The 27,648-nt window shown below is 41.5% G+C and overlaps 2 protein-coding genes across 5 annotated transcripts in view; one reads left to right on the top strand and one right to left on the bottom strand.

The window, feature by feature from the left end:
* The first annotated feature begins 1,409 nt into the window (after nt 1-1,409).
* LOC118261882 (solute carrier family 66 member 3) lies at nt 1,410-27,638 on the top strand. Of its 3 annotated transcripts, none has more exons than XM_050704012.1 (6): nt 1,410-1,628; nt 2,291-2,466; nt 5,491-5,716; nt 20,597-20,717; nt 21,774-24,426; nt 24,628-27,638. In XM_050704012.1, exons 2-5 carry the CDS (start codon nt 2,312-2,314, stop codon nt 21,953-21,955), a joined length of 684 nt encoding a protein of 227 aa, XP_050559969.1. In that variant the 5' UTR covers nt 1,410-1,628; nt 2,291-2,311; the 3' UTR covers nt 21,956-24,426; nt 24,628-27,638. The 3 variants fall into 3 exon arrangements, with proteins under 3 accessions (XP_050559969.1, XP_050559971.1, XP_050559970.1); XM_050704014.1 differs by lacking the exon at nt 1,410-1,628 and adding an exon at nt 1,676-1,777; XM_050704013.1 differs by lacking the exon at nt 1,410-1,628 and adding an exon at nt 1,696-1,907.
* LOC118266597 (band 7 protein AGAP004871) overlaps nt 7,530-27,648 on the bottom strand; it is a 135,304-nt gene continuing 115,185 nt past the window's right edge. For both annotated transcript variants that reach the window (XM_050703985.1, XM_050703984.1), the window contains exon 7: nt 7,530-9,955. In XM_050703985.1, coding sequence (XP_050559942.1) covers nt 8,579-9,955 — 1,377 coding nt within the window. In that variant the 3' untranslated portion in view covers nt 7,530-8,578. The remainder of the gene's footprint in view (nt 9,956-27,648) is intronic.

Here is a 27,648-nt window from a genome sequence, read left to right as displayed (position 1 = left end):
AATTTATCGCCGTTTAGTACAATATCTACTTAATCTACTTATTCATATTTTGTACTAAAATAATTTAAAAAGAACGTCGACATGAGATAATAAAAAATGTATTTTACACATATTAGAACAAAATCAAGATGTTAGTAAGTGAATTTTGACAGGTAACTAAAATTAGTCACTTTAGTATCGACCACGGGCATGTCAATCAATATCTACACTTAAATTGTTATAGTTCTGGATTTTTTTTTTCTCTTGGTTGTCTAAAATTACTACAAGCGCATATCTCTTATCGACAAAAATAGAAATGAGTTGTTCATTATAATTCTTAATTCATTTATTGCTATATCATAACTTAGGAGTTTTGACTGCAACTAATGTGTCGGGTTTGATATCTAAATGGGTCTGTTTGACAGAGATTACCAGTCTAGAACAATTTCTAGTATAAGTTTAGAGTATTCCATGTTTTCGCGCGTATCTTTACACATAGGGGTTCCGTGTGAGAATCAAACTTGCAATAATTAGTCTGGTACCGAGCCAACCATATTATAAATTTGAAATCAAACTTTTCTAAATTGACTACAGTTTATCCGGTATGCAGTGTTGGACAATTATAGGTATAAGGTGCCGAAACAATATACTTACTTATTGTAAAAATATTTAACGGATCAACGGCCTTATACAGTGATATAAGTTTTAAAAAATTTAAACTGGCACTAACACTAGTATCATTCGAGTTCTTATACAGAGATAGTTTTCCTAGACACATTTTTAGAAGATTTTGTTTCTGAAGCCTAACCACCGGTAGCCTGGACCATGCTTCCAGTGGTTATGCTCCCGCTACTGGTCGACTCCTATTTTTATATTTTTAATTATTATAATTATGTTTTCCAAGTGGTATTTATTTAAATTATAGTTTTAGAGGACTCTTAATATAAAACAATTATACAATAGGTACTGCTTTTTCATTTGAAACAGGTTGGCTAAATATTTCCGTGCGTGTAGGCGTTTTTGGCATACGTATTATTAGAAAAGTATAACCATGCAATTAAACGACCAATGAATTTGGTAATATTGTTCAAAATGTAAAAATTGCTGACGGTAGTGAACGGTCATTCTTATTGATCAAAAGTACACGTCTAGTAAATGGGGTCACACATTGCTGCATATCCGTTGAAAGCAGATTATACAGTAAATTTGCATACCTATGAGGCAGCTCATCTTTTATGTCGCGGCTTGTGGGTATCGTTTCAGAGTGACACTGAAAAGATGGTGATCAAAGTTAAAGCATTTTGAAACAAGGTTATACTATTTTCCCTGTACCAATAAACATATGAATCATTAAAGTTAGTGAACGTACGAACATTTATATGAATTAAATATTTTGTTTGTGAAATTTTAAACGTTAAACGCTGGCAACATTCATCTCATACGTCAACACCGTCAACACGACGTTAAAAAAAATGAAGTTTGGTGATTTAGATTAAATTAAAATTCGATTTATTTAAAGTTCTCACTGAATTATAAATAACAATGTCGCCAGAAATAGTTGATATTAACGCTCGTTGCACAGGGGAAGGTACCTTGCCCAGTTTTCAGTTGTAAACGTGTAAATACAGTAATATTTTTAACATCCATCGGTAAGTAATGTGGACGTTATAAAAATGATCTGACCTTGGCATTATATCAAGTGTAAAACAGCGGTTGATTTGATTGAGTGTCGGAGGAACACCTTTGGCACTAGTAGAGGGCAACATCTTGTATCAAATTGCTCGTTCCCACTAGAAATGTAAGCCGTGTATTGTTCATGTGATACGAATTCAAATGTTTACGACTCGTGTCCAAATACCCTTTTAAATCAGTGCACCTACGCGTGTTTATTTAATTGTTGATTATAAATTCTTTTGAATATTAAACAGGTTTGTTATTTTTCGAATATTTTGGGTCTGTTGCAATTTTTGCAAGTTTCCTAATTATATTTTTGTGCATCTCAGAAGTGTTTTAATAAGTTTTTACTTGATAATTATTTAAATAACTACAGTAATTTTAATGTATCATATACAATGATAATTAAAATTACACCAGTAACAGCATCCAAAAATATTGTTCCTGTTATATTTTTTCTACTGATTATTCAGATACCTATCAATTGTATTTTCTTAGATATTTTTTATCATTAAAATTGTGATAAGTTTTGTGGTATTCTCCTTATAAAAATATACTATTTTTATTAGATAAAAAAATATGGTCACTATCATAACACTTTAGATAGTCATTTGCTAATAACATATTTTATTTTCAGCCAGCAGTAATCAAACAAACCATGGAGGCCACAATCTCACAGAACTTTGCAAATATACTCAGCACCCTGACAATACTGTCATGCCTCTTCCTCAAAGTGCCACAGATAATGTATATAAAACAAAAGAAGTCGGCAGAGGGAATCTACGTACAGGCTATGCTCATGGAAATATTTGGGTGAGTTAATATTCAACCTCTTTTTTTTATTAAAGTGATTATATAAGTAGGTTAGTGTACTATCTTGTGTTTAGATTAATAAAGGATGTTGCGAATGTATTTAAGTACTTGATTATTACAAGTGGTTTTGCTCTTGTTAGACTTTTTAATTGTTAGTGTTAATTGACCTATATTTTTTATAGTGGGCAATAAATATAGGCATTGTTAACTATGAATGTTTTAGATTAGATAGTGGATGTGAGTTAAATAACAACATTTGGACCCATGTATGTTTAATGCCTGGGTCCTGGGATCCTTGACCCGTCTCCCAAGTATGGGGATTATGGCAAAACCTCTCCTTACATCTTTAGAGTCACCTTGGTTCAGCAGGGAATGTTTGGAAGCTGATGTTGATTTTGTTAAAAAAAAATATTGTGCAAATTATGAGCCTAATGTTATTTCATTAGGCTCATAATAGATCCCCTTTATCTATTTATCTAAAGACTAGAAGAGAATTTCATGATAACTAACATAGTCTGTTGTACATAATTTCATTGCTATTTTACTTTCTGGTTCATTTTTTAAATCAATATAGTTAGTTATTGTTCTGTTCCCTTAGTATGAGTTTGCTTTACGTTAAACGAAAACGAAACGAGAGCGCGTCTGGCTCTGATTGGTTGGTTTTTTCGCACCGGCCAATCAGAGCGCCGAGCGCAATCTCATTTCTATTGCATAATGGCAATTGAAACTTACACAGGTTAATAGTTTTCAATAGTTACGAGGATAATTAACTAGTAATTTTTATATTGTTTATCCTTCATTGTTTCTATCAGTTATTAATTTAATTATATGATTTGTATATTGAGTGATTCTATTCTGGTCTATTAGGAAAATATAAAGGTAAAAACCACATAAAACAATGTATTTTAATATACATTTGACTGTACAATACTTTAGAATTTATGTCACACTAGCTTCTGCCAGCGGCTTCGCCCGCGTTCTCGTAACTAGTTAGCATAAAATGTTATGCCTATGTGTTATTCCAGACCATTACCTACCCCTGTTCAACAATTAATCCCGATACCTTCAACAGTTTTGACGTAAAGAGAGTAACAAACAAGCATAGTTACAACCGATCACATTTTTTTTTCTTTTAAAAAACGCACCCACGACACAAGAGAAAATCCTAATGTGGGGCCATTAGGATTTTGTCGTGTCGTGGGTGCGTTTACAAACATACAATTTCACATGCACATGACGCCCAGACCCGAAACAACAATTTGTGGATCACACAAAGAGTTGCTCCGTGCGGGAATCGAACCCGCTACCCGTTGCACGGCAGCCAGTTGCCCAGCCACGGCGCCAACCGTGCAGTCAAAATTTATAATATTAGTATGATTTTAATAGAAATGGATTGTAATTGACGAAGCACATGTAAATAGATACTTGCTTCCGACGCGACGCGGCATTTGATTACGTTGCCACAAACATTGACCCCATTTATATTGTTGAATTATAAAATATAAAAAAAGTTAAGACTGTCGCGTGATCGCATCATTTTATTCATTAGCTAACTCGAGTCATTCAGATATTTTATACGGTTTTCGTGAGAGAGCCATGATTCAGGTCAAATGAGACGGCTGAACTAATCTCATAGAAAACCGACGTGAAACAACGCTTGCGTTATGTTTTGCTTTGCATATGATTGCACTTGCAACCCAATCCCTCCCCCCATCCTTCCAAAGGCTGGCAGCGCCTAATTTCTCTAGTGTTGCGATTTATGCGTGATTATGAGCGTAAATTGATTACCAATGAGTTATCGTCTGCCCGCTATTCAATAATAAAAAGATTGACAAACGTTGAAAAGATATCAGGAATATCTACTCAAATATATCGAAATCAAAGATAGGTAGCTAGCTACCTATCTTTGATTTGCCGTAACTTCCGTATTAAATAAAATCTGCCCATTTTTTTATTTCATTTCAAAAATTACATAAGGAAATCCAAATTATCAATTCCTTTATTTTCGCGTAAAGCATACCTTTAATAACTGGAAGTAACTTTAGGAAAATTAACGTCATCATAAGGGCCAAACATGGGCTCGCTGCGTTATAGCATCAGTAAGGGGATTTACTTCTTTGAGGTTAGAGATAGAGACGATGATATTCCCCATCGAAAAAAATAATAATAGGGTTCCCCAAACAAATTGTTATACGGGGCCTTGCCAAGACACGCTACGCTACTGAAAAATATACGCAATTGTATTCACACAGGCGTAGTACAAAGTCCGCTAGGCTAACTAGTATGAACTAGATGATGTATGTTTGTCGTTCCAAGAATATCTCATGATGTTCAAACTATTTAACAAATAGCCGTCACTATGCACACATTTCATGAATGCAAGCCTGCTTGCTTATTTAAGTACTAAACGGCTATGACACACTAATTACAGTTGTGTAAGACACTGAAAAAGTAAATGTAAACAATGTGCATAAGGTTTAATTTACAATGTGATGTTTCACTATGATCTTTGATAGTAATTGTTATCTGTATGTAGGTTTTTAGCTATTAAACTAAAGTTTACTTGCGAATTGCGAAAATTGTTCTATGACATCTCGGTCCCATTTCTACGTACAGTTGTACAAAGCACCACATTTCCTTAAAGCGAAATTGAGATTTCAGACTTAAAATTTGATTATAACTAACTGCTGTACTCAGAATCTTTTAATGTTTACTTAAACTATTCCTTAGTAACGATTTTGTATTAAAAACAGTTACTAAGGACTAGGTTAAGTATCGTTTAAAAGACTGAGTACGACGGTATGTCCATATTTCCTTACGCGACTTTTGCTTGCGTTTGCAATAATAATGGTATCTAAAAAACTTGGTACATATACATATATGCAACTTCAAAGAAAGTCTAATTCATAGTTCCAACTTTATCCATAAGAAGCGAGAATCTAAAAAATTCTAAGCATTTCTCCAGAGCTACGGAAAAGAAAAAAGTGATCCTATCAAAGTACTAGCGTCCCCTATTTGTTGCAGGTTCTCCATAATGACGTTATACAACTTCACAAACAACTACGGCATCATGACGTACTTGGAGTATCCGATAATATTGCTGCAAGTATACGTGATGTTCTACTATGTGCTCAAGTTTAAGAAGATGCTGGCTTCTTCCGCAGTACCACTCACTACTCTGGCGTACTTCTCTGCTGTTGTCGGCTTCGTGACGGGCGCTCTACCGAAGGGTATACTTGGATATCTCGTGGTGAGTACTTTATTGTAATGTTATAGTCATCATATAAAGGTTTGCCGTATAAATCTGGGTCTGCCATAATCACCATGGTAAATAGGTGATTTGGGGATCACAGTTTAGTAAGTTACCCAAAAATATTAATGCTGCTTCCCGTCTGTCGGTGGACTACCTAAATTTTTCGCTCGTCCTCGTCATATCCAAGTCTTCAATCAGCAGATTCAAAGTTCATATCATCGTAATTTTTGTTTCACATACTCTGGTCAAGGCTCGGATACCGGTTAAATTTTCAAACCGTTATTATGTACTTGTACGCAAAACCTTTACATTGGGTTTCGTTCGCGAAACCGGTTTTTTTAAACCGGTATTTGGAACAGTATTTTCATAAAGGTTTTTTCGGATTAACCGGTTTAGAGCAATAAAAACCGGTTAATACGACGCACATCAAAGAAACGCCGCGCGCTGTTCAGCTTATTTCAATAATAATATTTCAACGCGTGTACCGACATGCCCCTCGTCGAATAAACCGGTTAATTTAGGTTAAAATAAAGTTCTTTAATGTTCACGTTCTTAAGAAAAGTTCGGAGGAAAACCGATATAAACCGGTATTAACCGGTATTTTTTAAACCGGTTCCGAGCCTTGACTCTGGTTTCTCCTTTAAAACTAAAGATCAAATTGCATAGTGAAACATTTCATTTAAATACACCGACATGCAAAATTCTCAGCATAGAATTGTAAGTCAATTGGTAAAGGAAGATTTCGTTTAGCCAAGCTTCCTTTTGAGAAACGAGCGACAAACTACTTTTGAATGACTTGTACTGATTAGTTTCTAAAACTTTTCAATTACTAGATCAGTTTATTTCAAACTGAACTAAGTGCAGTTGTACAAGGGATTCGTTTCGTATCATTCTAACTGCCGCACTCAGAGACATTTAATGATTACTTAAACTATTTCTTAGTAACGATTTTGTTCCGAAAACAATTACTAAGGACTGGGTTAAGCAACCATTAAATGACTCTGAGTACGACGGTAACTCAATTATTCGAGACAAACAATCGCACTATAACTGATTAATTTCGCTATTGACAACTAACTATAGTTTGCTTGTGCTAGTTCAAGCAAAAGAACATTATTTTCTAGGTATAGAACAATAGGGCAATCTTTGAATCTTTAAAATACATTTTAAAAGAAATGACGAACGTTCAGCAACAATGTAAAATATATTGTAGTGTAATTAGTTTAGTCTAGACGACGAACCAGTAGACAGTAATGATTCATTCGTAACCCACATTAGCGTATGAATTGGAATAAGCATGTGGATCAACAAAAACTGCACTAGTTGTGCTACATACATATGTATAAATGTCGTGTTGATTAAGGTATCCATATTTCGGGATACTACGGTCCACCCAGCATATCAAGCATATTTTAAATGTGGGAGAGCCATGCTTCGGCCGGTTCGACCGGAGTGATACAACGGCCTCACAGAAAACCGACGTGAAACAACGCTTGCCTTGTGTGAGTGAGGTTACCGGAGGTCCAATTATCTTCCCCTTCTCAATCTTCCCAATCCCCGATTCCCCAACAACCCTTAAATTCCTAACCTGCAAAAGGCAAAGCACTTGTAACGCCTTGTTTACCATTAGGTGATCTCCGTGCTATCACTCCAGTCGAGCTGGCCCATTCGTGCTGAAGCAAGGTTCTCCCACACTTAAAATTATGCTCATTTTATATACAATAGAGAGCTATTAAATGCTAAATATAATATCACTAGTTATTGCTACTACAAATTAGCGCGAACAAAACCTTTCAACTTTATTAATGCCCCTTTTTTTTTTTTTTTTTTTTGAGGGTGGAAAATCATCCAATGACTTCTCCCGCCTTGGGCGAGGCGAGAGGGAGTGTCAGACTCTTACTGACTAAAAACCACCCCGTTCCTACTCCTGCCCGTCGAGCCGGAGCCCCGGTAAACCCGCTAGGTAGTCCGCAGCTCCGGATTAGGCATCAGCCCTACTGGGCCCCATCTGTGGTGGTCTGATGGCTCTTTGAGGCGCGCGCAGAACGCGACGCGCCGCACGCACGGGTCTGGTTCTGGTCGGGCGGCGAGCTACCCTTGCTCACCGTCCGCAGACCCGCACTTACGGTGGCCGGAGATCGTCGCGCGATCCCCGACGCCCGGAGTGTCTCTCGCGACGGCTGGGGCGTGAGGAGGTTCGTTCTCTCACGCGCCCCGCCTCCTCCTTAGCTAGCATGACTGCTTCGCAGAAGGAGGAGACGGCATCCCAGTCCCCCTCGCTCCGCACCATGGCTTGTATCAGTGCCGGACGCGAGAGGGCGCCGTCGCCGACCACATCCCTGAGGACACGGCGGTGCTCAGCCCACGCAGGGCAGACCGCAAGCGTATGTTCTACCGTGTCCTCCGGGCGGTCTTCGCAGTGATGACACCCGGGCGTTTCCTCCCGCCCAATCAGAAACAGGAACCTACCGAAGCTTCCATGTCCGGTAAGCACCTGCGTCAGGCGGTAGGTGAGGACGCCGTGGCGCCTCTCTAGCCACTCCTCAAAGAGGGGACTTACCGCTGCAATGACAGCGAGCCCAGCCCTTGGTTGCGACAGTCGCTGCTGCCATTCCGCCATGAGATCGCGCCGGAGCTCATCCCGCCACGCATTAATCTGGCGCGGCAGTGGAGTTTCGCCCCGGCGACGCGCGTCGGCGCGCAAACTAAAGACGCGCGCGAGCACCTTCGCCTCCAGATCCCACGGCGGGAGTCCGGCAAGGAGGTTGGCCGCCTCTCCGGAGATCGTGCGATATCCGCGGATCACTCGAATGGCCATGACCCTCTGGGACGTGAGCAGCGCCCGAGCTGGCCGCCGCATCAGGTTCGGCGCCCACACAGGGGCGCCGTAGAGGGCCATGGACCGCACGATCCCCGCGTACAACCTCCGGCAGGAGGCATTTGGCCCCCGAGGTTGGGCAGGAGCCGCTTAAGCGCAGCCCCCGTCCGTTCCAACTTAGGAGCCAAACGTCGGAAATGCTCCACGAAGTTCCATCGACTGTCGAGGACGAGTCCTAGGTACTTCATCGTCGTCTCGACGCCGATGGTAACCCCTCCTGCCGTTATTTGGGACCCATCCGGAGGTGGCGCGTTTCCGCGGCCATGAAAACACATGGCCTCGGACTTGTGGAGCGCCACCTCGAGTCCCAGTTGCCGGATCCTTGCAACGACTGTCGCAACCGCTCTCGCCATTAAATTGGCCGCCGCCTGGTGCGACCTCCCGTGCGCTAGCACCAGCGTGTCGTCGGCGTAGCAGACTACGCTGACACCGTTCGGGAGGTCGGTGCGCAGCACCCAGTCGTAACCGATGTTCCACAGGAGCGGCCCCAAAACCGAACCCTGTGGAACACCGCGCGACATCTCTCGCCGGTTCCACTCACCTTGGTGACCGGGGTAGGTGACGAACCTATCCGTCAGGTAGGCCTCGATAACACGACGGAGATAGGTAGGCACCCGATGGTACCGGAGTGCCTCCAGTATGCAGCTCCAGGGTAGGGAATTGAAAGCGTTGGCGATGTCCAGAGACACCGCCACAACGACCTTACCCCTGGACACTGCATTCCCCGTCGTGAGGTCTCTTACGCGCATGATGGCGTCCACCGTGGAGCGCCCTCTACGGAAGCCGAACTGTCCATCCGCGAGGTCCGGCCCAAATCCAGACAGGTGCGCGACGAGGCGGTTTGAAATGATCCTTTCGAAGACTTTTCCCACCTCGTCGAGCAGCACAATGGGCCGGTATGCGGACGGAGAGTCCGCAGGGCGCCCCGGCTTCTTCACGAGGACCAGTTTTCCCGTCTTCCACTGAAGTGGGAACTGGCCCCTCTCCAAGCATGCGCTGTAGAGACCTAATAATCGAGGCCCGAGAGCCTCTGAGGCCAGGACCCACGCCTTGCCATGCAGGCCATCGGGTCCTGGGGCGGTGTTCTTGGCGCCCATCCGGCGCACCGCCGCTCTCATTTCTGCCTCGGTCACTTCCGGAACGATGTCGTCGTCGTCGTCGCTGTGGCCCACATTGGGCACCGCAGGGGGCGGAGTCATGGATGGAGGGGTGAAGCCCCTCCATAGTCGGGGGAACAAGGCGCCGACCACCTCTTCCACGATTTCTGGCCGGAGACTCTGAGTCAGCGGGGGAGCCCAGGTGCGGAGCTTATCGCGCACCATCCGATAGGGGCGCCCCCATGGATCTCTGTTCAGAGTCTCCAGCATCTCCCGGCGGGCTTCCTCTTTAGCCCGCCAAATCTCCGCTTTTAGGGCGGCCTTTGCCGCCTTGTACCCCTCGTACAACTCCGCCTCTCTTACCTCCGCGTCTGGAGCGCGGATACGGAGCCTGCGGTGCCTGGTGTACCGGCGTCGCGCAGTAACGCACGTACTGCGTAGAGCAGCCAACTCTTGCGACCACCAGTACACCTGGCGCTTGCGCTGACCTGGCCGGACCCGGGGCATCGCCACGTCACATATTTTGGACATGGCGTCCTGGAGCCATCTTGCTTCCTCATCGATGTCGGCAGGCCTGTCTGGTGGTATCACCCAGGCCTGCACGATTGCGGCTTCCAGGAAAAGCTCCCGGTCCAGCTGTCTTAGCGCCCAACGCGGGCCACATGGGGCCTGTCTGACTGGCGGGTCCGCGGACTCGGCGGAGACGTTGAACCGGATGTACCGGTGGTCAGAAAACGTCTCCACCTCCTCCATAACGCGCCAGTCAACAACACGCGGTGACAGAGCGGGGCTGGCGAACGAGATATCCACCACCGACTCACCCTGCATCCGCACACACGTGGGGACAGAACCCCGGTTCAGGACGACTAGGCCTGTCTCCAGAGCCCAGTCTTCCACCATCCTACCCCGAACGTCGGTCAACCGGGAACCCCAAGCCAAGTTCTTGGCATTGAAGTCCCCGAGGACAAGCACGGGGAGGGAACGGAACCCGACGACGACGTCAACCAACTCCCTCAGGGAGTTGTGGAACTCGACGAGAGTTCGGTTCGGAGAGAAATACACGCCCACCACAGCGATCTCTCCGAACCGTGCTGCGACACAACCCCGGCCTCTCTGAGCGCTCTCGAGAGTCGGGGTCCCGGCGGCGGCCGACGAGATGATGGTCACCGAGCCGTCCAAGTCCGCAACCCAGTGATCCCTGGGCGGGACGAAATACGGCTCGGAGACCACAGCGACATTTATTGACCACTGCGCCATGCTCTGGAGTAGAAGGTCCTGAGCGGCGGCGCAGTGGTTGATATTCGCCTGGAGGAGGCGGAATGGAGTCATTACTGACAATCCATCACGACCTCCTCCCTGGCGGCATTACGGCTGGCGGTGGCCGCGGCGGCGGTAGCAGTGGCGACTGCGGCGGCGGCGGTGGCGGAAACGACGGGGGCGGCGGAGGGCCTGCCCTTACCCCTGGGTTTGGTAGGCGGGGAGCAGGCCTTGCTCCCGACCCGGTGATTGGCCGGCTTGCCAGCCGCCGCACATGCGTCGCAGTGCAGCGGGGCGGTGCACGTACCGGCCTTGTGACCGGGCTGACCGCAGCGGAAGCAGCGGTCGCTGCGGTCAACCTCCGAGGTGCATTTAACGCTCACGTGGTGGCCCACGTGGCAGCGGTAGCACCTCAGAGGCCGGGCCTCGAGCAGCTTGACCTGCGCCGAGACCCACCCCACCAGGAGCCTTCTGCCCTCCTTAATCTTTTTGGCCGCTGTCACGGGGCAACTTACCACCACCGTGCGCAGCCCCGAGTTGTCCGGACGGATGGTGCCTGCCTTGACCTGGTCAACAGGGCACCCTCCCGTCCTGGCGACAGCGGCCACCACTTCGTGCTCCGTCACAGAGTCGTCCAGGCCCATTATTCGTAAGTCAAGGCACTTGATGGGCCTGGACACGCGAACCTCTTCCGCACCGAGACACGCCCTAATCCTTTCGGCTAGGGCGTCGGCGGATGAACCGCTGGCCGCGCCGGGGACCTCAAGTAGACGGGCTCCAGTTGCCGTCACCTTCATTGAGAACCCGTCAGGGGCCCCGAACTCCGCGGGAGTCACCGCCCCCTTCAATTTGGCGAGGACGTCGCCATACGTTACGCCCCTTTGGACCGCATCGGGCTGTAGCGTAATAACTACAGCCGCGGTCTTAGGGGCGAGAAGCAAGGCCGCAGCGCGCTTCTCCTTGCGCTGCTGTTGCCGCCGCTGCCGCTGCGCCTTCTTGCGGCGCTTCCTCGCCTCTTTGGCGGCTCTCTTCGCCTCGCCAACCACTTGCCAGTCACCACTTGCCGGCAGGGTGGGCTCGCCTGTGGGTGGGGCAGCTTGCTGAGCCGCTGCGCCCTCCTCCCTCTTTTGCGTCCAGTAGACGCATTTACCGCCTGCCCGCCAGCCGGAGCCTGCACCACTGGGGGAGCTGGGGCCCTTGCTGGAGGAGCCGCTCGTGGCCTTGCCACCGGTTGAGTACCGCGGCCAGTTCGACTAGAGGAGGTCGATGGCCTGGCCGCAACAGCCGCGTATGACCTCGAGGTTGCTGAGCTCGAGGCCGCTAGCGGGGGACGAAGGAGTTTGCTTTCCAGCACATTAAAACGTTGCTGGAAAGCAGCCATCTCCCTGCGCAGTAGCTCCACCAAATCAGGCTCCGCCGGAGGTTGAGGTTGACGTCCTCGGCAAACGGCAAGCTCTGCCTTGGTGGCCCGGAGCTCGGCCTCCAGCGCCGCATTGGAGGCCGACAAGCGCGTTAGCTCCCGCCGCATTTCGGCCAGCTCCCGGTGGACTTTTCCCGCCGAGGGAACCCTACATATATCAAAGGCCGCCGCCATAATTTCGGCCTCCACCGACTTCAGCTGAGCGGCTCCGGCAGGCTGGGACTTCTTCCCTGCTATCTGGCGGAGCCCCTCCCTGACAGCTTGCCGAAGGGTCTCGGAGCCACGCTCACCTTTCAAGCCCTCGGCGTCCACAACCTCCATCACGGAGGAGTCCGAGTGGACGGCACTGATCAGGGCGTCACCCTCTGCGGCAGGATGCTCAGCTGGCTTGGGCCGGGCAGAAACTGCCAACCTCTTGCCCTTCCCCCTGCCTCCACCCCGCGCGGCCGTGGGGATTTTAGGGGGGGCCGGGGCCTCCTGCGCGTTGGAGGACGAGGACAATCCCCGACCCTCCTCCGTCCTGGGGCGCTTGAAAGCCGCCCTTGTCTGTCGCTGAGAGCTCACGCTCGCAGCAAACACTGATGAGGAGTCGGACTCCGAGTCCGACGCCTTCCAGCTTGGAACCCGTGTGTGGGACTTGCTGGATGAGTCCAGCGCCTCCCCACGGGTATCAGAGCCATTAAGGCTCTCTGCCACAACAACTGCAGGCGAGCTTAGCTCACCTGCCCTCTCCTCCTCTGATTGTTTTTTTGAATTATTTTTCTTTCCCATACAGTTCCCACGAGTGTGGGGAAATATTCAGTCCACCCAGGCAGTGCCCCCTGTACCTGGGTAAGTGTATATTTGTATCCCAACTAGAGGGTCCACCGGTCCCCTAGCTGGGGGTGCGCTCGAGACTGACACTACTCCTCAGCCACGCATACCCTCGCCGCGCACCAGAACTTGGTATTGGAGGAATTTTTTATAGAGGTTATCTTCCTCGCGGTCCGGGCGATCAAGCCAAGACCCTCGTCCCGTTCAGAGTCATAAAACATGACTATGACCTCTTCCCGGATTACGATATCAACGGTTGCAATCGAGGACAACTTGTGCCCCGATGCTGCTCGTTGGCAGGGTGAGTGCACAACGAGCACCGTCCTTGCCTCTCCGCCACGCTCTCTGCTAAGTCAGAGAGACGGGCGGAAAGACGCTCCCTCGGAGGCGCAGGCCATGTGCCAGCACAAAGCCTGCCGCCTTTGGAACCCATCTCGGGTCCTTCCGCTCCGTCCAGAAGTTCGCTACAGGCAATAGTCACTCCAACCCTATCACCCCCGTTAGGGGGACTATTACCTGTACCCAGGGTGCACCGCGGGGAGGTCTTCTGGCACCGCACCCTTATTAATGCCCCTTGGGCTTGACCTATGGTTTTCTCGCTTGCAACAATTTGAACATTAACTTCATGCTTAGTCCTTCTCGTATTTTACAAAAAACTCAAGGCTCCGAATCTTAACCAGATTTGGCTGAAAACACTAATCCACGACCCGCCAGGGGTGATCCCATCTTATTGCTTATACCTGTTAGGTATAACTGTGACTGCTGTCAGAAAACCATTGAAGGCAAACTGTTTAACATGTTAAAGGTCTTTAGGACTGCTGTCGTACGAGTTTGCTTTACGTTGAACGAAAACTAAATGAGACTGCGTTCGGCGTTCTGATTGGCCGATCGAGCGCCCAAGCGCGCGTTTCGTTTACGTTGATAATTTTATTAGTAGGTAATAGATGTTCGTATGACAACAGCCGTTCCATTCTCTCCGATGCACGTATGATTCACGGGTTGGTACTGACCAAGTAAATTTCTATTTTATTTGAGGGGCTAGGTAAAATCTAATGACCTCTCCCGCCTTAGGTGAAGCGAGAGGGAGTGTCAGACTCTTACTGGCTAAAAACCACCCCATTCCTACTCCTGCTTTTCGCGCCGGAGATCCAGTAACCCGCTAGGCAGTCCGCAGCTCGGGATTTCAATTTCATTAAGACTGAAATCAAATGAAAGTGCAATCAACATCGGAACTTTGGAATTTCCAATCACATCGATTCGTTTTATATGCAAATCAGTTGAGATCTACATCAATTATGTATGTAGTCCGTATGTTTATTTAATACTAGCTTCCGCCCGGGACTCTGTCCGCGCGGATGTCGCTCTTCGCGTGGATGTTTTATTTCTCCATTTTGAGTAACTCTGACAATAACATCTTATATTTATCTATTGGACCCAAATACGGCTAGGCCCATAATAATTAAGGAGATCCCTCTATTGAGCTACTGCTGTTGAACTCGCGTTAGCATGTAGCAGTAAATTACTGACAGTGACGAAAAGTTTGCAAAAATAAAAAAGTGATCGTGACAATGCGACAGAAAGTTAATTGAGAGCTTCAGCACAACATTGTTAGTGAGCTCGTTCGTGTGTTCGCGGTTCTATAGAACAACGTCTATGGATAAAACTGATGTGTTTTTTTCTACGTATTTTTCCAGGATAAAAAGTATCCTATTTTATGCCCATGATTATAATGTATAATTATATCAAGATTCATCGAAATCAAACCGTTAGTTTTCACGTGATGCCTGAATATACAGACTGTTGTCAGTCTGTCACACACAAACAGACAAAAATATCACATATTTGGGTTTGGTATCGACCCAGTAACACCCCCTGATATTTATTTATTTTTTCAATATTTTCAATGTACAGATTTGACCCTTCTACAGATTTATTATATGTGTATAGATAGATGAGACATTTGACGTGCGTAAGGCACACCCACATTAAATTTTACCAGCTGAATGATCATCGGTAAGACAAGGAGTTTATAATGCATAAGTAAGCGATGGTAAACTTACATATTTTATCTTAAGTAATGATGTTTTTGTTTCACTGTGGGTGATAATTTCATCAATTTATAGAGGAACTATCTTAAGTATTGAATGTTTTTGTCTCAGTTGGTCTTGTCCAAAGATTTTTTTCGTTTTTAACTAATAGCATAAATAGATACATACGTGACCTAAAATATAAAAATCTGACATAAAATCAACTTTTTTCAGCTAAAATGTATATACTTTATATATTCCTATAGTTTACCTAGATTATGTTGATTTAAGCAAATATGAACAAATTTTTGTTACCAAGTGAAATGTTACGTCACTGAATACAGACAGTACAATGGACGTGCGTGTGTGACTCATTAGATCTTTATTTGTTGCCAACACCTTTTAAACCACGTGTGTCTATTTTATATTGTAGATCTCTATCTATTTATTGTGTATGATGATATACCAGCTTTTCTACCGCGTCAAATTTAAATTTCTCTCGAGTACGTAAGTTCCGAATCGAAGTAGAAATATCCAAATGAAAAGTTAGTTAAGTACTTAGCCTTTAAAATGAGCTACCCATTGGTGCTAGAACTTTTTAAATCGGTCTTCTAGTTTTGGAGCACAAAATGATCAACATACATCATTACCTACCATATACATATGTAGGTAGTACTATATAGTCTAAATGAGAAAACATCTTCTACATGATATTGTTAACATACACGACATGAATAATTTTCGTAGTCTCGATGCGTAATTAATTTACGATAAACGATTAATGTTTTAGTCTCTGTTGTTATTTTGGTCGCCATCCAAATACACCGACGTTCTTCTTTAACATTCGTAACCTAATAAATATAAGGGTGATTTTCCTACGTTTTGCTATGCTACGTTGTTGTGGATGCGTTAGGCTTCCACCAATCATATTCATTGGTACATATAGCATAGCACTGGTTAAACGGACTCAGTTAACTATGTTTTTTATAGGGATTTTTATTTGCGTGCTATGGCTTCCCTGCTAGGTATTGATACTCGAGATGCGCATCTTCCTCGCACAGTTACGTAGCTTAGTGTCAGTAGAAATGGTCTCATAGTTTCATAGCTTAGCTATTACATCTTTGTAGCATAGCTATATAGCACATCTCTAGTGGAAAAGCACCCTAAGAAAGTGCACACATATACATTATTGGATAGCCGCCACGTTAATTGTTAATTCTCTTTAAGTGTTCCTGACAATGATAAATTACCTGTTACTTCCTTATCAACTTGCATTTATTTTATATAGAATAACATTTAGTACTTTAGGGCATTTTTATTAGATTAATAATCATTGGTATTGTTTATAAGTACCTGTATCGAATTCCTCAGATGCCAATTTAGTCTGTATTGATACATTGCCAAAATATGTGTCATACAATGTTGCGACATTCGGTGTTTTGATTCCGATTAAGCAGCGTAAAGTTGTTTTTAATTACAATCTGTCTATGATTTCGGCTCATTTAATTTTACAGTGGGCACATACCCAATTGGTATACCTATTCCTCTTTGTGATTAGATTTGATACCTATCATCTAATACCCTTATTATTCTGTGCCGTGGTTCCCAAAGTTGTCTTGACTACGACCTATATAAATCATGTTTTCAAACTCAGGACCTTAAGGCGCTGGCTCCACGAGCGAGAGAATCGCGACGAGTCCGCCCTTATATCGTCGGATAATCTCCGAACGAGCGATAATTCCGCCGCGTATCGTCGCGAGTCGTAACGGAATCGCAGCGTTTCCTAGACGACGCGTTTAAAAACCTTCTCGAAACGTCCTTGCTTAACGAGAGGCAACGCCGAAATTACGCTGCGCGCCCGCTGCGTGCTCGCGAGCGACGTTTCGTGCGCTCATTGCCACTCATCGCATCGCGGCGATAATATCGCCGTGTGGAGACGGTTCCATAGAGAGTGTATAGAAATACGTGGCACGACGATAATATCGCCGCGATTCTCTCGCTCGTGGAGCCAGCGCCTAAGACCCACCTTCAGGGAATTAAACCGTTACCAATAATATGAAAAATAAAATACAGAACGGTTGGTTAGTGCATCTTTCTACAGATAAGGCCCACTAGAAATTCGCTTGCGACTGCAGTCTGTTAAGCTCTGATCTAATACATTGACTTCGGTGGTTAGGTGATATCAAATGTACTCTTGGCAACGGGTGGATATCATATGACTGTTTAAAAAGATGAGACTTATCATAGAACGTTCCTATTCAGTCTCAGTTATAAATGTCCTTTAAAACGTGTCTTACAGGGGTGACAGCAGTCACCACACGGCTAATTTATTAATATAAAATTACGTTTTAGTTACATAGGCTTAAGCCAATATACATAGATTATTAATAATAATCCGTGTCATAAAAGTTGTAAACTATATCACCTCGTGGTGGCTATCGCTAAATACCTACATATCTATTTTATCTACACTTTAAATCGTGAAATCCCTGAAGATAGCATTCAAAATGTTTGTATTCTACGTTTTAATACAAAACTTGAATGCTTCGTTTATGCTGCAGAGCACAGAATGCTTCCACGTGTTTCGAAGATTTGAACTAAAACCCTCTTCGTTTTATTCTACTTCCAATCTACACGTGTAAAATGTTTTGGTTTTCAAGATATTCGTGGCATTACAACTGCTATGGACGGCTGATTTTAATGCTAAGCTTCGCTTCCCACGGTCAGTTTTGTATAGACTACTTTTCTTAATATCGAAACTCTTTTGTTCTGAGGAACATATGAATCTTAGGTTTTGGATATTGGACTGTGCTTACAGAACACCTATTTTTCTCTAGTTTTACCCATTGTAAAAGTTTATATGGCGCACTTATTGCCAGATGCTGGGCCGCATACAATTCTAGGCAACGTGTTTGATATTTCCACGTAGGTACCTATGTAAATCGAAAATGTTTCAACGACACTCAATTATTTAATTTTACATCGGCTGTACAGTTTGTGAACTGCTAATCTAATCAGTCCATATCGCAGTTAAAATGCATTACTAAGGTAAATAATTATGATGAAATCAATAGAATTTTGGAGAATACTATGTCGATGCAGCGGATGGCAACGGATGATAAAGATCACGGATGTTTTAAATATAAATGTCTTGATTGAAAAATAACATTATGATAAAAAATGTCGTAAATGTATAATGTTAGATAGGCTTGTTTATGAATATTAATGATGGCACTGCGTCCCTAATTTTCTTCTGTTATCGCTGCTAGATAGAATACCTATGAACTCAAGTGCGCCTCGTGGCAGACGTTTGATAAGGAATTGTAGGAAAGTTTGTTCCACATCCAGAATACATCGCGAAAACAGTTCATGGAATAGGGAGCACGAGTTGTAAAAGTCCACGTATCTGGTGCATAACAGCGCGATGTAAGCGCCACGTGTAGTCTAGTTCAGAACTTTGCATTTTCATACTTTTCATAAATATTTGTTCAATAAAATTCTCAGTTCCACGTGTTTGTCGAATATGTAGATGTATGTACGTAACGTAACGTAGTTAAGATAACATAATGTAACTATTATGTTAATCTGTTGATATGAATTCGACGTTGGTGATAATTTGATAAAGAGTAATTTATGTTATGTGTTAATCGCAGATTGCACTATCATTAATGTGGTTTGAAGATTTTTGCTGTAGGAAATGGTTGGAATGAAAATTATGCGTTGATTATTTTTTCTTCCATTGACTTTCGGTCCTAAAGTAGATGCCCTTTGGAAGACGCAAGCGATCACCATTTAAACTATGATAAATATCGAGATTCCACAAATAAATTCTATGTAGAAATGAACCTATTTCTTCTATCAGGCATAAGTTTAAACTTTATGTTACATAACTATCACATTATAGAAAGACATCGTGTATAGCGATTCCATTTTATCAGTGAAATGTAACTCCAAACCAGTGTCGTAAATAAATTACCAATAGTTCAAAGTCAAAGTCAAAATTATTTATTTCAAAGAGACTGGGAAGACATATTAACGTCAAAGCAAATATAATAAAATTAACATCGTCTGTCTGTAGGTCAGTACTCTCATGAAACTATTTGCTCGTCCAAAATGTTAATTCCTATGAAGAAGAACGACCAAAAAACTCCATAGGTTACTATTTATCAATCAGATTCACAATACAATACTTGGTTACATTGTTTCGATTGCTTCAACTATTCCAAACCACTAACTATCAATTGAAAGGAAACGATGCAAGTGATAACATTGTCACTTTGTACTCTAATTGCATGTTATTATGCATCGCATCAGTCGTTGCACCCAATTGACAGTATTCATAAACAGTTAATGTCTATTACAACATGCCAATGACTCGTCAATAGCGCACTTGGCTGGCGAAATTGGATACTGTACTGAGTACATAGTAATTATGAGACTACATAGAGCCTTATGTACATGCAATCTGCTTATATACCGCATTCGTGTCAAGATGGATTGATGAGTCGTAATAGACGCATCGGCTTCCATTTGCTGAATTAAAATTAAATGAGGTTATGAGTTCAATTGCTTGGGGCTAAGGTTCATTTTACTAAGATGTGTATGCGTATTCTATTGTTGTTTTTTGTTTTCTGTTACATGGGATAGAGAAGAGTACCATTATATCTTGTCTGTCTGACCTTGGATCACACTTGTAGTTCCCAACATGAAACACAATTACACTTGAACTTGAGTTGTCAGCTTGTTAGCGATGGTTGAGTGAAGCGATGCGATGCTAATCGAGAGCCGGGGCTTTGATTGTCGACATCCTCAGGGAAATATCAGCTAGCTAACAGACCGTTCACTGGTACCAAGTATTCACGTCTAATGCTATGGTCTTGTAATTTCCTTAGCCAATTTTATTAGATACTTGACCTTTTGTAATCTTTCATTGTATCCTCTTATTGTTATTGTGTTTGTGTTCAAGGTCATTAATATTGAAAGGATATGTTTTCTGAGAGATACCTCTTCATAAATATTTTTGGAAGTCATTATTTTGCGACGTCTAGTTTCTTTTCTGCGAGTAATCGGCTCAGGGGTCTGTCTAGTCTAGACCGAGGATCTCTAGATTCTAGAGACATTCGTTTTTCCGATATGACGAAATTATGATTTGTCCGGAACGAAATCGACGCCTAAGAATATTATATGAATCTATAGTTACTTATAGACAGTACTTATAAATTAGGAAAACAAAAATATATTACCTGCATATCACGTGATGAGTGGTCGCAGATTTAGAATACACCTGAGTATCTACCTCGGTCTAATGCGTTATTTTCCATGGATAAACATATTTTCGCTCTAAGTCTGCTAGATTAACTAACTTTAGTGTCTTTGAAATTCCAGCCATTCTGTACGCCTCTGAGCGGCTTCGCGAAGGTGACATACATCTACGGGATTATCAAAGAGCAGAATGCTGACGCCGTTTCGCTGACAACATGGGTGATATCTGTCTCCACAAACCTAGGTGAGTAAAATGGTATATTAACATGATAGGACTAAAATAGGAAACTCTTTGAATCTCGGACTGATCAGAGTTCTTGCATTTTCTATTTTCGAAAATCTCAGAATGGACAAAGGTACATTGCCGCGATTTGTACATTGTTATTTGTACGAGACTATACAAAGCGTTTTGTTACAAAGATATATACTTACCGATGGCATCATCATCATCATCAATTGCCTTATAAGTTCCCATTGCCGACCAAAGGCCTCTTCTCACATGGAGAAGGTCTGAGCATTAATCACCATTGTTTAAAGCGGAGGAGATAAAACTAAATAAAATTAGACGACTGACATTTTTAAAGTTAGGGCTATATAATACATATGTATTATACTTTTTTTTTTTTTTAAGAAACGTTGCCCCACACTAGTATTTTCTCCTGTGTCGTGGGTGCGTTTACAAACATACAAGTTCACATATACATGCACACCCAGACCCGAAACAACAATTTGTGGATCACACAAAGAGTTGCTCCGTGCGGGAATCGAACCCGCTACCCGTTGCGCGGCAGCCAGTTGCCCAGCCACCGCACCAATCGTGCAGTCGAAGCACTATATATACTTTATTTTATATTTTATATATATATAAAAACCTATACTACAATAGAAATCAAAATTAGCATTACGCCAAGCTTTGTCGTAAACAACAACACTTTGATTGCACTGTTGGCGCAGTGTCTGTGTGACCGGTTACTGCGCAACGTGATCTACAAATTGTATCCGGGTCTCGTAGTTATATGCATGTGACAATTTGCGACTATAAACTCACACGTGATACACGAGCACCCAGTGCGGAGCTACTTCTTTCCTACTAATATTATAAATGTTAAAGTTTGTATGTTTGTTACTCAATCACGTCAAAACTGCTAAAGGGATCGGGATGAAATTTGGAACAGGGATAGATAAATTACTCGTAAGCTACTTATTATCCCACGGGAACACGGGCGAAGCCTTAGGCAGAAGCTAATAATGGATCAAATATGCTTACATTAACTACTTACATTATTTATAACAATTCCAGCCCGCATATTCACGGTCTACGTGGACTCGGCAGACTTCAAGCTGTTGCTGAACTTCTTGGTGTCTACAGTCCTGAGCTCTGCAGTACTAGGAACTGCTATCTACTTCAAGAAGTGCACCAGCCCACAACCAACGCCCCGGCCCCGAAGAAAGTCAGTCGCTCAACACTACCATTCCGATTAGGTTCGATATTTTATAATAGGTATTTCTTTAATAGTTGACGCACGGCCAATCTGAATAACCTAGTAGATTTGTTTTATCAACAATATATCTCGAGAGTTAGATACGCTATGAGCCTTTTCTACAAAAGAGAAATTTAGCTTACACGCTTGGGAGGTTTATCAGAGAGAGAGAGAGAATTGCTAACTGGTCTTTGCTAAATAATAGCAGCCACGTAATCGACTTCGTCGACACTCGCGGGAACAGAGGGGTTGGTGATCTACTCTCTCTCTTCTATATCTCTCTCTCTCTCTCACTCTCTTGCTTACTAGACATCATTTTGAAATAAACTCCATAGAAAAAGCAAATTATATGAAATAGGTTATGAAGACTGGCCGTTAGTTGGGAAATAAATGTGTATGAATGTTCCGTAACTATGATAATTATGTGATAAGACTACGCTTGCGGTAGTAGGTAATTTGCTAAAGCGGAACTAAATCGTTTGACATGCCTGCATGCGTGTATCACAAGTATTTGTACTGCATGGCTATTAATAAAAATGAAATATAAAAACAGAAGAGATCAAAATAATAGTATCAATGAATCAAGTTATTATAATAATGCATGTGGGCGTGTATAACGTTTGGCCCCTATTTCATAATGTCTGATTAGCTTAATTGACATATTTTCTAAGAATAATACATCAAAATATGTTGTATACGTTTGCGACGTCACCGCGTCTACACACGCTGCTCATGAATAAGAGTCTCGCTGTGACTTGAAACTAGTAGAGCTTTTCTCAATTGGTTCTCAATAGTATGCGGTTGTTTTAAATTAACGCCCAAATATGTCAGTTAAACTAATATAGACTTTATCAGTTATTGTTTTACAGACCCTTTTTGTATGAAATTTTAGAACTATTTTCTTCTCTTTCTATTCTTAAATCAGCATCTATTCTTCCTACTCTATCAGTACATGAAAAATTACTCGTAAACTTCCCCTTTTAACAATTATAATACTCTTAAGAACGCTAAATCGTGTATAAGTTTACGCTTTTGGATTCATTGGTATCTCAAATTGAAAATTCTCATCAATTATGTTTTAAACCGACTTCGAAAACGGAGCAAAATAATTTTTGGAATCGGTTTTCAAAATCCTTTTTTTTATTTGAGATTATCTTTTTCTAGTGGTCCCGTAATATGGGTGTCAAGTTTCAAAGGATTATGAGCTAAGTAATTGCGTGGTTGCGTTTTACAAACGTACCTTCACATGCCCAATGCACATATCACCCAAATTTTGTGGATCACACAAAGAGTTGCTCGCTGTGCGGCAGCCAGGTACTGCCACCGCTCTATCCGTGCAGTCAAATATTAACTGTCTGCGATTTTGTTTTCGAAGTCGGTTTTTAATAGAAAATTTAAACTGTATTGACAATTTTTAAACTATATTGACATTTTTTTATTATTTTACAACGGTTTTATATCTCCGTAATGTTTTATTGTACTGCATGCAATAGCAATTATATATTTTTGAATAATATTAATTAATTTATTGAATTGTAGTAATTTATTATTAATTATACTCATATGGCGAATGATTTGTGAGTCCATATTGTTAATCTATAAGCATTCCTTTAGTTATGTGCGATATCTTCACGGCAGCTAAGCAAACCAAAAAGTATCTAAAAATTAAATACTCTTCCACACTTAATGTTAACGAAACACCAAGCAAATTTGAAGCTTAAATGTCCAAACTTAAAGTTCAAAGTTAGTATAAATAGTGAAAAAATAAGTGCCATAACGGAAAACAGTATATTCGTTATATTTTTGTATGAATTATACATATTTTTGAACGTAGAGGCAACATACCTATTACAAAACTGTTAAGGAAATAGCATCCTTATAACTAAAGGACATAAGACAGAAAGTTGTATAAAAATAAACAAATTGTAACATTACTACGCAGTTATTCACATAATCCTTGCTAGTATGAGTAGGATGAAACTGTCGCTGACTCTACTAAATGGATATAATGATTAATTAAGGTTCATTTGTCCGTGCATGGGACACTGGAAAAAATATACGCCAAATGCGTGTAACATCTATTATCGTGATCGATAAAAGTAGCCTAAAGCATTAAGACTATAATTAATTCGGTCACTGCCTTTGGCCCGCCTCACATACAATAGCACTCATTCATGACATTTGCAAGAAGACCAATTGCGGACGCACACGTGTTCACCTATGTCAAAGCGATATTGGCGCAGTGTCGTGATTCACGACTCGTGTGTCGTGAACTAGTGCGAGTGTCAGCATGTGCGGCGGGCTCGTGTATACGTGAAGCTTCGTATCCATGTCTCATTTAATAACACAAATACTCTGAAATAAAACCAAAAAATATTATCTATTATATAAAAATAAGTCGGGTTTTCCTTCCTGACGCTATAACTCCAGAACGCACGAACCGATTTCCATAGTTTTGCATTCGTTGGAAAGGTCTCGGGCTCCGTGAGGTTTATAGCAATAGAAAATTCAGGAAAAAATAAAAGAAAAGCAGGAAACAGGAAAATCATTGGTGGCGAAACGGAGTTCGCCGGGTTTGCTAGTTGTATATAAAAATAAGTCGGGTTTTCCTTCCTGACGCTATAACTCCAGAACGCACGAACCGATTTCCACGGTTTTGCATTCGTTGGAAAGGTCTCGGGCTCCGTAAGGTTTATAGCAAAGAAAATTCGGGAAACATTCAAGTGAAAACCAGGAAAACCGGGAAAACCTTAGGTGGCGATACGAAGTTCGCCAGGTTTGCTAGTTGTATATAATAATGTAATTTTTTAACAAAGTCAGTTTCGAGTATTTTATCGAGAGCACTTGGACGATGTGTGTAGGTGATAATGCTCATATTAGGCACTTTTGAATGTTCGCATTCGACACATATTTTAGGCTTTAATGTCGGGAAAATTATAGTGAGAATTTACTTCAAAATTATTTATTAAATTACGTACCTGTAAACTAAGAAGTTAATGTCGAAGTTGTCGATTTGCTAATAGAGGCTTATTAACACAAGTAATGCACTGCACAAGTATTGTCAAAGTTAGCAAAATCTAGAAAGTTACATAAACATGCACGGTCTGCACTGTAGGACAAAGTTTTAATATTTATAAAAAGGTATAAAATAATGAAATGTTAAAAATATTGCAAATTGTTGAAAAAATCTAGTTGTTGCCTTATCCCAGTCCATTTTACTAGAGTTAATAATATTCCTAAAGTACCTCTTAAAATTGGAATTGAATTATAGATATAATCGCACAAGTCCTCGCTAGTGAATAATTAAGTATAGAAGCAGCACCCTTATGTACGCTACACACCTTACTATTTAATTATAAAGTCGGACTGTACAGTTAAATCTTACGTCCAAACATCCCATATACCTTACGATTTAACTGTACATTTTATCTATTTTTGATTCGATTCAATTAAACTTAAAACTGAACAGCGCAACTGTTTGCTCGTAAATCAATTTCGGGTAAGGATACGACCCTAATGGAACAAAATTTGGTAATGGTGCCATGTTCTTGCAAAATCTTGAATGCTTTTTAGTAATTTCTACCTTATTATTCTCGCCGTTTCTTCCCTCTATTAAGATGTCTTCTATATTACATCCTGTAAGCAGAATTATTGAATGTTAAACGTTAATATAAAATTATATTTAGAGTTGTTATAGTATATTGCTAGTTGATGTTCGCTGGTTGATAACGGAGAATGCTAAAGAATTTTAAAATGCAGCATTTGTATGCGAGTATTTTGAAGCACGCTAGGAAAATATTTTAAATTATACTTTGTATGGTATTTACAAGCGTACAAAATTTATGTGAATATTTAATACATAGTTTTACTTTCAATATTGTTTTCGGTTTACCATTTGTTATAGAATTTAGTAACAAATGAACTCGTTATTTGCCGGAACCTAGAACTAAACGATACACAATATATTTTTCTTTGTTTGATATAGCAGCAACAAAAAGACATTGCATAAGCCACTGGTACACAATGCAATGTCCTAACTTTTAGTTTTTATAAGGTGTTCTAAAATTACCACGGCCTTAATGGGAGGAAATGTTGTGTTTGAAGATTACAATAGTGAAGATTTCGTACCCCGAGACCAGTTAATTCAATTTGAGAACATAAAGAAGCTACATAAACATTGACTCTACTCTGCATAGTGGTTCACAAATACGCACGATACGTCGCTTCGTCAAAAAAGCGATAGATACAGTGAAAGAGATATATTTCTTCATAACAAACTCTTACGTAGATATTTTTTAAAGAAAATAAATATAGTCTCATAGTCAATAGTTAATATTTACTATTGTAATCTTCAGACACAACACTACCTACGTCCCATTAAAGCCGTGGCAGATACTTTTAAAGCTCCTATTCTCCTACATACATATAAGAACTCAAACCTACAATAAAGTTTCTCCTCGTTATTCTAGCTAAACCAGTGAACTAAAATATTCCTAATATATTATAGATATTTAAATGAAATATCTTAGTTTATCCTAAGACACCAGTAGTTCTACAATTATTTTAAAAGCACAAAATCTTGCTATCCTTATTCTAGTCACTATCCAATTGGCTTTGAATAATCTTGTCAAATTATATAAAATGTAGAATATTCTCGTATTTATAGAATTTTTGTGGTATTCTTGTACCTTGTTGACCAATGGTATTATAAGTAAAAAGGTATAGAAAAGTTATATATGCATAGCAAACAGCACGTTAAAATGTGGCTAACTAGCCACATTTCACTTCAGTATTGCCTAGCACCGTCAACGTATTCAACGCGTGTGCCGTTAACAAGATCGAATGTTGCTTAAGTATTCTATCAATACCTTTTTACTTTATAATACCGTTGCTATCATTTAATTTATTCTTTTAAGGTTTTTAAGATACTTGACTCATTGTTTTACTCTAAGATTTTCAATGGTATCTAAATGGAATTTAGCATAAATTTCATAATATTACATTGCGTTTATGGCTTTAAATGATGGTTGAAACAATGTTCTCTTTTTGAGCCTAATCTTGTCTACTTTTATTACACGTTTCCTATTGGGTGATTATTTTGTATTTACAGTTTACAAACTTTTATCTTTTTACATAGAAACAAGGCTACACTACTGCTGCTATAATATTGAAATACTCATATATGTGAATTTAGTTAATAATTCGGACACTCACTATTAAAATACCTTATATTGGAGGACTACAATGTCATTCACAATCACTAGACAAGGCAAAAAGGTTTTCTAAGTTTATATATCCCTGAATAAATAAAAAGTGTGAATTATGTACCATGTGTTATTTTAATGTTGGTAATTAATAAAATTTAAGTCTGTTCGAAAACGAAATAAAGCCATGGAACTTCCACCAACTGTCACTGTTGTGCGTATGTGAACTTAGCATGAAAAGACAATTTAAAATAACCGTATTTTAATATTTTCCCCTGAACTTGTCTCTGTCATTCTTATCATTATTCTTTACAACAGAAATAATATCTGAGAGTAATAATAATTATTTTACAATGTATTTGGTGCCATTTATTTTTATAATGCAATTTGTATCATGTCAAATAGAATAAGTGCCAAATAAATGGTCCTAGTTAAAATTAATTTCAATGGTTATTTTAAATAAAACATGTAGACAACACATTCGTTTTGA

This window comes from Spodoptera frugiperda, chromosome 25 (genome assembly GCF_023101765.2).
Source record: "Spodoptera frugiperda isolate SF20-4 chromosome 25, AGI-APGP_CSIRO_Sfru_2.0, whole genome shotgun sequence".
In the NCBI taxonomy this organism is placed as follows: Eukaryota; Metazoa; Arthropoda; class Insecta; order Lepidoptera; family Noctuidae; genus Spodoptera; species Spodoptera frugiperda.
This window is presented reverse-complemented; position numbering and strand designations above follow the sequence as displayed.

Coding starts and splice junctions, on each gene's coding strand:
- LOC118261882 (XM_050704012.1), top strand. CDS start 2,312: ATGGAGGCCACAATCTCACAGAACTTTGCAAATATACTCAGCACCCTG. Junction 5,717..20,596: donor GTATACTTGGATATCTCGTG/GTGAGTACTTTA, acceptor TTGAAATTCCAG/CCATTCTGTACGCCTCTGAG. Junction 20,718..21,773: donor ATCTGTCTCCACAAACCTAG/GTGAGTAAAATG, acceptor TAACAATTCCAG/CCCGCATATTCACGGTCTAC.